General features: G+C 37.5%; 1 protein-coding gene across 1 annotated transcript; it reads right to left on the bottom strand.

Annotated features, from left to right (window-relative positions):
• Positions 1-540, bottom strand: LOC113182826 (ubiquitin-ribosomal protein eS31 fusion protein). Its single transcript, XM_026388919.2, has one exon. It carries the CDS (start codon positions 503-505, stop codon positions 35-37), a length of 471 nt encoding a protein of 156 aa, XP_026244704.1. The 5' UTR covers positions 506-540; the 3' UTR covers positions 1-34.
• Between the last annotated feature and the right edge of the window lie 11,555 nt (positions 541-12,095).

Here is a 12,095-nt window from a genome sequence, read left to right as displayed (position 1 = left end):
TTATTAGTTCATGTCTTTTATTATCTCAAATACATTACTTGTCTTCTGGTTTGTTGAAGCAGTAAGTCAGACAACACTTGCCACAATAGTGTCTGTCAAAGTGGCTGGCCATAAAAACTCCTGCACCACATTCATCTGAAGGACACTCACGTCGAAGGCGGCTAATTTTGCCATTTTCATCCACCTTATAATATTTCAGGACAGCCAACTTAACCTTCTTTCTCTTATGCTTATTCTTCTTGGGAGTGGTGTAAGACTTCTTCTTCCTTTTCTTAGCACCACCACGAAGCCTCAGCACAAGATGAAGGGTGGACTCCTTCTGAATGTTGTAGTCAGACAAAGTACGTCCATCTTCCAGTTGCTTACCAGCAAAGATCAGTCTTTGCTGATCAGGAGGAATTCCTTCCTTATCCTGGATCTTGGCTTTTACATTTTCTATAGTGTCCGAGGGTTCAACCTCGAGTGTAATAGTCTTCCCCGTAAGGGTTTTTACGAAAATCTGCATCTCGGCGACGGTCCCACCGCAGATGGCGGATCGGAAAGAAATAAATAAATTTTTATGTGCTGAGGATTCAACACAGGGCCTCATGCATGCTAAGCACATGCACTACCGCTGAGAGACAACCCCAGTCCTAAATTAACAAATGTGTGTTTGTTTCACAGTGCTGGGGATCGAATGCTATAAATATTTTTAAACACTAGAATTTTGTCATTTTCCAGACTTGTGATTTTAGTTAGTGTGAGCCCATGCCTTAATGCTGGTTGCTGGTGAGCAGCTAAACCTGAACTTGTTACCAGGTCCAGGATTATATTGCTATCTTGAGATGGCCTAGAGAGCAGCCAGGAGATTTCCCTCTGTAATAGGAATGCGATATAAAATTCCTACAGGGGTCAAGAAGGTAACTTAACTTGAGGTAAGTTTCTTGGATATAAGCAAAGTTGAATGTAAGAAATATTTCTTCCAACACAATATCAAGTTCTACAATGGCAGCCTCTCATCAAATATATACCTATTTACTTTAAGAACTAAATAACTTAATTTCTCAGTCTAATATCCACATTTATCTTACCAAAAAAATCTGAGCTGGGGATGTGGTTCAGTAGTTAAGTGCCCCTGAGTTCAATCCCCAATACCAAAGGAAAAAAAAAAATCTGATATACACACAGAGACACAAAAATGAATGTGTGTATGTGTGTTGTTAAGAAAAAAATCTGGTAAAATCTGAATAAGCTCTGAATTATGTTAGTGTTAACTACCTGCTTTGAATTTTGTGCTATACATATGTAAGATATCAGCATCAGGGAGACTTGGTGGGCACATTGACACATGCCTATCATTGCAGCTACTTGGGAGGCTGAGGCAAGAGGGTTACAAGTTCAAGTCCAGTCTGGGCAATATAGTGAAACCCTGTCTCAAAATGAAAAGGGCCATATCTCAGTAGCAGAGGGCCCCTGGGTTGCATCCACAGTACCACAAAAAATATATATATGTTTATGTTGGAGGAGACTGGAGGAAGAATTCCCTATGTATTTCTTGTAACATCCTGTGAATCTAACTATTTCAAAATTAAAAGATTTTTAAAAATCCTTTACTATAATAAATTTAGCCCTCAATCTCTTCTATAATTTCCTTACTATCTTTTTTTTTTTTTTTTTTTTTTGAGACAGGGGGTCTTTCTTTGCTGCTCGGACTGATCTCGAACTCCTGAGTCAAGAGACTCTCTTGTCTCAACCTCTGGAGTAGTTAGGACTACAGGAACATATCATAGTGCCCCAAAACCTGACTATCTTTAAATATAACTATAATATAAAGTCTTACCTTCATAATATTGACTTAGAACCATGAAGTCTTTTTTTTTTTTTTTTTTTTTGATACTTGGGGATTAAACTCACTGCACTGGTACTTAACCACTGAACTACACCTCCAGCCCCCCCACCCCCACCCCCGGCTTTTTAAAAATATTTTGAGACAGGGTCTTGCTAAGTTGCTTAGGGCCTCGATAAATTGTTGAATTGTTGAGGCTGGCTTTGACCTTGTAATCCTCTTGCTTTAACCTCCTGAGCCTCCGGGAGTATGGGAGTGTACTAGCATGCCTGGTTTCGAAACACAAAGTCTTAACAAGAAAAGATAAGATCCCTATCCATAAGAAGTTTCATTTAAGACAATAATAAAGAGATATGGGGACTTATGTGGCATTTTGTCAACAATGAAAGTTAAGTTCATATACCGATATGAGGTAAAATTGTACTGTTTAGATCAAAGTCACTGTTATGCATCAAAAGGAAAATCATGAGTAACCTAGCAGTACACTATGGATATTTCAACAGTCTTTTGGTGAAAACAGATTTACCATTTGTCAATTATTTAGTAAATGTTCCTTTATCCCTATATCCATTCATCCAGCCAGCCAATCATGTAGTCATCTATTCTATTTTTGTGTGTGTGTGTTTACTGGAGATTGAACCCAGGGGCACTCTACCATTCAGCTAGATCCTCACCCTCTTTTATTTTTTATTTTGAAACCAGGTCTCACTAAGTTTCTTAGGGCCTTGCTAAGTTGCTGAGGCTGGCTTCAAACCTGTGATCCTCCTGCCTCAGCCTCTGAGCTGCTGGGATTACAGGCATTTGCCATTGTGCCTGGATCCAGTTTTCTATCTTCTATTTGCAAGTCTTCATCTACTTTAGTCATAGGAGTCTTTATATATATATATATATATATATATATATATATATATATATATATACCTCTTTTTTATACATTTTACACTTATATAAATATATATGTTTGCCTTTTTTCTCTGTAAGATAATCATATTAAATAAAAGAATCTTACCCTTTATTTGGGTTTACAAGCTGTATTTGAATGTCTTAATCTGCACAATTTCCTAAACCTAAGGCTCAGTACTGTGTGAGTGCATTAGAGATTTAAACACAGGAATAATGTGTCCTCACATGCTGCTTTAGACCTGTCCCCTACTAGAGTTACCTAAGACAAATGTAGAACTGTCTGATCAGTGAACATATGATCTGAAAATCAACATGTTTAGTGTATAGAAAAGAGGTGGGACTTGTTATACACCCTAAATTCAGGGAATAAGGGAATAAATTCAATTCCAGTGGCTGCTGTCACAAGCTGCCACAAACTTGACAGCATAAAATAAAAATTTATTCTTTCACAGTTCTAGAGGCCAGAAGTCCAAAGTCAAGTTGTCAGAACTACACTCCCTCTGAGCGCTCTAGAGGAGAACCTATTCTTTCCCTTTTCCGGTTTCTGGTGTTTGTCAACATTCCTTGGCTTATGATCACATCACTTCAAGCTCTGTGTCTATGGACATATTTCTACCTTCTCTTCTGTCCAGCATACCTCCCTCTGTCTCACTTTTTTTTTAATTTTAGGGGGCTGGAGATTGAGCCCAGAGCTCACACGTGATAAACATGCATTCTACCACTAAGCTACTCCCCCAATCCCGATTAGGCAATTTTGTTTATTTATTTATTTTTTGTTTATTGATGCTGGGGATTGAACCCAGGGACTCTCAACCACTGAGCCACATCCTCAGCCCTTTATTTATGTATTTATTTTGGGTACCAGGACTTGAACTCAGAGGCACGCAACCATTGAGCCACATCTCCAGACCTATTTTGTATTTTATTTAGAGACAGGGTCTCACTGACTTGCTAAGAACCTAACCATTGGGCTGGGGATGTGGCTCAGCGGTAGCGCGCTCGCCTGGCTTGCGTGCGGCCCGGGTTCGATCCTCAGCACCACATACCAACAAAGATGTTGTGTCTGCCGAGAACTAAAGAATAAATATTAAAAATTCTCTCTCTCTCTCTCTCTCTCTCTCCTCTCTCACTCTCTCTTTAAAAAAAAAAAAAAAAGAACCTAACCATTGCTTAGGCTGGCTTTGAACTTGCAATTCTCCTGCCTCAGCCTACTGAACTGCTGGGATTACAGACGTGCACCACCGCACCCAGCTCTTTTTTTATATTTTAAATGGAGACAGGATCTTGCTAAGTTGCTGAGGCTGGCTTTGAATTCATATTCCTCTCAAGGCCTCAACCTCCCAAACCACTGGAATTACAGGTGTGCATCACTGCACCCAACTCTTTTTTATATTTTCAATTGTAGACAAACAAAATAAAGGTATTATGCCTATTTATTTTTTTTTTATGTGGTACTGGGGATTGAACCTGGTGCCTCACGTGCGCTAGGTAAGAGTTCTACCATTGAGCCACAACCCCTCCCCTATTTATTTATTTATTTATTTATTTATTTTTGAGATGAGTCTCACCATGCTGCCCAGGGTGACCTTGAACTCCTGGGCTCAAGGAATCCTCCTGCCTCAGCCTCATGAGGAACTGGGAATTCAGGCACCTGCCACAATCCCTGGCTGCCTGGATAGGTAATTTTATCCTATCAATTTGTTCATTTATTTTTATAGTATTGATTAAACTACTACAATACTTGTTTGCATATACTAAACAAGACTTTTACCACTGAGGTACATCCCCAGGCTTTGAGTAAGCAATTTTTAATATCAGTGATAAATAAAATACTCGTGTGGAGGTGGATCACTCCCAACACCTCTCCCACTTCCAATATGGCTAGTCGGCCTTCCTTAACTATTGAGGTCCAAATACTGCAAAAAAACAATTTGGTGGTTCATCAATGACCAAATATACTCCCTAGTCTTAGTATGACTGAATTCCTGACCTCCAAGAATCAGTAAATGAGGAGCTGTGGTGTGGCCCAGTAGTAGAGCATTTCCTAGCACGTGTGATGTGGGTTTGATCCTCTGCACCACATAGAAAAAATAAACAAATACAATAAAGGTTTTGTGTCTGACAACTAAAAATATTAAAAAAAAAAAAAAGAAAGAAAACAATCAGTAAGTGAACCAAGCACGTCAGTGAACACCTGTAATCCCAGTGGCTTAGGAGGCTGAGGCAGAAGGATCAAAAGTCTCAAAAAATAGAAAGGACTGTGGATATAGCTCAGTGGTAAAGTGCTTCTGGGTTCAGTTCCCAGTACTAAGGAAAAAAAAATTGGTAAATGTCACCTCCTCAAGAAGTTTTCCCTAAAGATCCTGTCTAGACAATGAATACTGTCTCCCACTTATTTCCTGTATTTGTTTGATTTTTTTTTCGTAGCTCATGCCACAATTTGCAGGTATTTATTTGTAGGTTAATTTCTTTCCATTTCCCTTCCTAATTTGTAAGCTTCAAGGCTCATCTATCCAGTTCTCTGAGCTGTCCCCAGAGTACCTGGCACATAGTAGGTACTCAATAAATGTATATCACCATTGAGTTCTCCTCAGCCTATGTACTACCAACAAAGTATATTTGCTTAATATTGGACAGATTCTTCATTTCATGTCTACTACTGCCGCACTCCGGCTGCAGCAAAATAACTGGGGGGTGACGAACAACTTGTGTAGATTGATACAGCAGGAGTGGGAGCAGTTTATTGTAGGACAGGGGTATATATACATTCCACACAGCTTATCTTAATTAACATAAACTAGATACAGCAGTCAACCAATAAGGAATCTCCACACTTAATGGCTCACTGGTGTTACTTCACAAACCACTCCCTCTGGCAAAATGTCAGGCGCCATCCTGACTTATTTACAGATTCTAACATACTACTAAAAAAAAAAAAAGCCAGGTGCAGTGCTACACAACTGTAATCCCAGCTATTCAGGAGCCTGAGGCAGGAGAATCATAAGTTCAAGGCCATCCTGAGCAATTTAGCAAGACTCTGTCTCAAAATAAAAAAATAAAAAGGGCTGAGAATGTAGCTCAGTGGTGAAGCACCTCTGGGTTCAATCTTAAATAATGAAATAAATACATAAATAAATAGTCATTTGTCTAAGATTGGTGACATTAAGAGCCATTTAGCCACATAACTCAGAAATAGCTGCAGCATCATGGATCTTAGTAAATTGTTTTCTCTCTTTCCAAATTCCAAATCAGCCAATGATTAAGAACGTTTTATTCTGAAAATTCACAGAGAAATCCTACAATTGATTTTTTTCAAAAATTTAAATATGACATAAAATTACCAAGGAAGGCCTATATGCATTTTGCCCAGGCACCATAGAAATGACTGGTTGATACCCCCAAACTTACCAGTTTCCATACATAAGTCATCAATATCCTTGCCAAACCACATGTTTCTGTTAATTTCCCTCAGTATTTCCTTCAATGACACAGTTTTCACCTGGCTAATTCTCCAAGATCAATCCTGAGGCTTTTTTTTTTTTTTCTACTCTCTTTACATTGTCCTCCCATCTCCAAGGGTGTTGCCATGTGCCCCAGTGATCACCACGCCTGGCTTCCAAGGTTGAAATATCATTACTATAATGTCCGCTCTTTTTTTTTTTTTTTTTTTTAACTGGGGATTGAACTCAGGGGCTCTTTACGACTAAGAGCCCCTGAGTTCAATGGAGGAATGGGTAGGAAGTTACTAAAGGAAATACAGATACCAGTAGCTTAGACTAGAAAATAGAAGGGATGGGAGAAAGTAAATCCATTAGAATTTATATATTTGTGAATAGAGCAGTTAGGACCTGTGAATGAATTAATAATGGTGAGGGAGGGAGGGAACTCAAGTACGCTTCCAGGTTTCTGGAATAAGTCATTTAGTATAGATGGGGATGGTCAGGGAGAAAGACTTTGGAGAAGAAAAAAAAAAGATTTGGTTTTGGACATGATAAATTTGAGATTCCTGTGATATATTTAAAAAGAAATAACAAGTAGACAGTTGTGTCTGGATCTCAAGAGAAGACTGAGGACACACCTCAAGAGTGAACACTGAGGGCTAGAGTTGTAGCTCAGTGGTAAAGCACTTGCCTAGCACATGTGAGGCACTGGGTTTGATCCTCTGCACCACATAAAAAAGAATAATAAGAAGAAAATAAAGATTTTTTAAAGAAGAGTGAACATTGTGACTGGCACAGGGTCACATGCCTATAATCCCAGTAGTTCAGGAGGTTGAGGCAGGAGGATCGCAAGTTGGAGGCCAGCCTCAGCAATTTAGTGAGAACCTGTCTCAAAATAAAAAGGGCTGGTATGGATGTGTAACTGATGTGATTCTGCAATCTGTATATGGTATAAAAATGGGAGTTCATAATCCACTTGAATCAAATGTATGAAATATGATATGTCAAGAGCTTTGTAATGTTTTGAACAACTAATAATAAAAAAATTTAAAATAAATAAATAAATAAATAAAATAAAAAGAGCTTGGAGCCAGGTGTGGTGGTACATGCCTGTAATCCCAACAGTTTGGGAGGTTGAGACAGGAGAATTTCGAGTTCAAAGCCTGCCTCAGCAATGGCAAGGTGCTAAGCAACTCAGTGAGACTCTGTCTCTAAATAAAATAGGGCAGGGGATATGATTTCAGTGGTTGAATGCCCCTGAATTCAATCCCTAGTACCCACCCCCCTGCAAAAAAATAAAAATAAAAATAAAAGGGTCTAGGAATGTAGTTCAGTGGTAAAATGCCCTTGTGTTCAATCCCCAGTAACAAAAAAAAAAAAAAAAAAAAAAGCAAACACTAACTACTTGGAAGGTTGAGGTAGGAGGATCACAAGTTCCAGGTGAGCCTGGGCAATTTAGCAAGATCTAGTCTCAAAATAAAAAATAAAAAGAACTGGAGCTGTGGCTCAGTAGTAAAGCACTCCTGGGTTCAATCCCTAGTACCAAAAGAGCTGGGAATATAGTTCAGTGGTAGAACACTTACTTGCCTAGCATATGTGAGGCACTGTGTTCAATCTCCATCACCATAAAACAAAAACAAAACAACAACAACAATAATAACAACAAAAAAAAAACCCTTAGCACATTCTGTTTGTAATATTTCTCCCTTGCTATTCCCATAGTAGGTTCTTTCTCATCCTAAGGCTTGAATTTTGTCTAATATCTTAAATTGTAGATGGACACAATACCTTTATTTTGTTTATTTAGTTTTTTTAAAATTTTTTTTTTTTGAGTTTTTTTAATATTTATTTCTTTCAGTTTTTGGCGGACACAACATCTTTGTTTGTATGTGGTGCTGAGGATCGAACCCGGGTCGCACGCATGCCCGGTGAGCGCGCTACCGCTTGAGCCACATCCCCAGCCCTTATTTAGTTTTTTTAAAAAAATTTGTTGTTGTTGTTGTAGTTGGACACAATAGCTTTATTTAATTTATTTATTTATATGTGGTGCTGAGGATTGAACCCAGGGCCTCGAGTGTGCTAGGTGAGCACTCTACCACTGAGCCACAACCTTTGATTTTGTCTTTTTTGAAATGGGAACTCTCTGTGTTGCACACGATAGTTGTGAACTCGTTGGCTCAAATTAATCTCCTGCCTCAGTTCACATGGTGTTGAGATTACAGGCACACAATACCATGCCTTGCTTCTAGGTTAGGTTGAGTCTTTTCTTCCCTGACCTATATAAGTAGATCTCTCTTCTCTTACTATTTATTATATGCAGTTATTTTATCCTATACCTTTCCTTCATAGCATCTTATCCCAATTAATGTATTAGTTCTCCCCAACTGATTTGAAGTTCCAAAAGGACAGAAACTATGTCCTGTTTACTGATGTATATCTAGCTTCTGTTGCAGTGTCTGGTACATTGTTGAGTGTATTGAAAAGGATTGAATAGGTTCCCTATTCTGTTTTGGCCTGTGGGTTACAAGAATGATGCATTTGCAACAATGTGGTACAGAAAAAAGAAATTCTTAATTTTATTTCCATTACTTAAAAAAAAAAAGTCCCTCATCTAATGACATAGAGTGCCATTTATCTCTGTAGCACGGAAACAGCTGCAGTGTCATGGATCTTAGTGAAAACAATATTTTTTCCCATGGTTAAGAAAATTTCATACCAAATCTTCCAGAAATTTCAAAAAGAAATTGAATTATAAACTATAGGAAGGATTAATAGTATAAAAGTTTTGAAAAGTTTTGCTTAAGGCCATAAGATAGTTTCTTTAAACTTCTAAGATAACCATAGGGATGTTTCTTTTTGCACACTTTAAAATCATCCTACAAAAATAGACAACATCTGCTGCCTTTGCTGGCCAGAAGTACAAAAGTTGTTTACGAAGGCATAATTAACCCACCCAGAGGCCTTCATTTCCATGAAAAGAGGGGAGGCAAACTAATTTCAGATAAACCTGGCATAGTAATTTGAACTAACAGAAAAGTAGGACTGTGTTTGCCACTCTCTTGAATTGCATACAACATGACAGTGTCCAAAGCTATAGTGTCCCCCGACTACACTTCAGAACTGGTTTGCATATCCAGCTTCCCAGCAACCAGGCCTCATTTCTATCCCTCAAGCAGACACTCTCTGGGCTAGATTGAAAGTGCTCAAAGCTATAATAGCATTCAAACAATAACAAAAAGGCCTCAGATTTCCTTAGTGTCTATCTTTGAACAGTTCAAAGGCTTCCACATTTTTTTTTTTTTAAACGGGTGCTTTCCTTGTCACACTATGACGTAAGAAGAGCTGAGATTAGAGAACCTGAAGTTCAAATAGTTCGTTCAAAGCCACAGTAAAATTACATGTCACAATCAAACTTCATTCTCCCAACTCCCACTAGACCATGTAGCTTCCCAAGGAATTTGAGACCTTTTGTGAAAAAATTTTAAACTACATGTAATTATGAGTCTTGAGCATTTTTTCCCTAACCTTCTTAACGTAGGGGTGGGGGTGGGGGAAGGTTAGTTTGAGGTTTTTAAAATAAGAAGTCTTTGTGAGGACAAGCTTCTAATTTGTCTCATTCTAAATTCACATTGAAATCATCAAAGAAACAAAAATAAAGGAAAAACCTTTCATATGCCAGAAACTTTGAGGAATTTCTGCAGTTGGAATATAGAAAGGGCCAATTAGAAGGTGAGGACAGGTCAAGATTCCATTTCTGTAAAATATTTTATCGCTCCAATAGAATTCCATGAACATCCCCTTTCTCTAGAATTGAAGACTTAAGTGAAGGCAGATGAGGGATGCACTTAGAACAATTACAGTCTCTAACAGAACTGAAATTCTAATACTTAAGTAATTCTTAAGCAATTCTTTTTTTTTTTTTTTTTGGTACTGGGGATTGAATTCAGGGGCACTCAACTACGGAGACTCATCCCCAGCCTTTTTTTTTTTGTATTTTATTTAGAGACAGGATCTCAATGAGTTGCTTAGCGCCTCACTTTTGCAGAGGCTGGCTTTGAACTTGCCATCCTCCTGCCTCAGCTTCCCGAGCAGCTGGGATTACAGGCATGCACCACCACGCCAGCTTAAGTCATTCTTACTTGTTAACCAAAGCTATACAAGTATAGAAGACTTCTCTATGTTAAGTAAGCAAATGGAGAAAAATCACAGGATTATGAAAGGATGCAATAATTCAAAGAATGAAGTCCTTTTTAAAAATCAGAACAAACATGTGATATGGAGAACAGATTCAGAAGATCCAATAAAAAATGCATTTTTGTTCCTAATGATGGGTCCCCAGTAGTTGCTCAAAAAAGTATGTATTGAGTGAATTGAATGAAGCGTTAGGAATCTCAGAAGTGGGAACAGAGTAGGAATAGAATCACTAATTAAACAAATTTCTTAAAACTTAAGCTTGCTGGCCAAATGAATGGAAATAAATCAACATTAACCTAGACTAGTCAGGAAATTTTTTTAAAAGCATTTCAAAAATAATGAAAAAAAAAAAAAAAACCTTTAAGAATCCAGGCAGGAAAAGGAAAGGAAAAATAAATCTCCAAGGAAAAAAATCAAACTAACCTCAGGATTCTGAAGTTTCATAAAACCCATCAATAGAGCATACCCTACCGAATTCGGAGGGTAAATGTTTATCATTTAAGAATTCAACATGCAGCCGTATTTTTATAAAGACCTCAAAAATAAGAATGGTACAAATGATACCACACAGGCTATCTATTCTGAAAGAAAAGATTACGCAAATATATACTTTCTACTGACTGAGAATTCAAGAAAAAAGAGAGAAGTCATGGCCTAAAGGATTCATGCATAATAAGACTTTATTTAAGTGTCTAAAATAACTTTTGTAAGAAAAAATAATGTAAAAAAAAAAGAAAAAAGAAAAGAAATGTCTTTTTCCCAAGAAGAATAATCAAGGTCTAAAAGGACAAATAGCATAAGCGAAATCAAACTGAGAGGATGGGGGAGTGGGAAGTAAAGAATATGGATAAATAAAAGTATGGTAAATACCCTATCAAAATCAGAAGAAATAAAGAGCTATTATTTCATTGTGATATTGAAAATAAGGTGAGGCTTTAAAAAAAACATTTATTTAAAGGTAAATACTTTTAGAATAAAAACAGGATGTATAATTTCCAAAGCTTTAAAAACCAAGAACACATGGTTGGGGTTGTAGCTCAGTGATAGATTGCTTGCCTTGCACGTATGAGGGTTCGATACTTGGCACTGGGTTTGATCCTCAGCACCACATTAAAAAATAATAAATAAATAAATAAAAGCATTTTAAAAAGAGAGATGCATTCTTTTTAAAAGCAAGAAAACATAGTTCATATAGTAAGAAGACAAGAAAAAGATAAAATAACATAGAATACAAAAAATGATTAAGAAAATAAGATGATAAACTGGGTATAGTGGTGCATACCTATAATCCCAACAACACAGGAGGCTGATGTAGGAGAATTGCAAGTTCAAGGCCAGCCTCAGCAATGTAGTGAGGCCCTAAGCAGCTTAGAGAGACCCTGTCTCAAAATAAAGAATAAAAAGGGCTGGGAATGTACCTAAGTGGTTAAGCATTCCTGGGTTAAATCCAGAGTATCAAAAAATACAAAGAGGGGGCTGGAGTTGTGGCTCAGAGGTAGAATGCTCATCTAGCATGTGAGAGGCCTTGGGTTCAATCCTCAGAGCCACATAAAAATATATAAAGGTATTAAAAAATTAAAATAAATAAAAAGAGGGACTGGTGCTGGGGCTCAGTAGTAGAATGCTTGCCTAGCATGTGTAAAGCACTGGGTTCAATCCTCAGCACCACATAAAAAATTAATTAATTAATTAAATGTCTATCAACAACTAAAAAGAAAAAAAGAAAAAAAAAG

Source organism: Urocitellus parryii, chromosome 7 (genome assembly GCF_045843805.1).
Source record: "Urocitellus parryii isolate mUroPar1 chromosome 7, mUroPar1.hap1, whole genome shotgun sequence".
Classification (NCBI taxonomy): domain Eukaryota; kingdom Metazoa; phylum Chordata; class Mammalia; order Rodentia; family Sciuridae; genus Urocitellus; species Urocitellus parryii.
The sequence above is the reverse complement of the archived record's forward strand: the minus strand, read 5'-3'. Positions and strand labels throughout refer to the sequence as shown.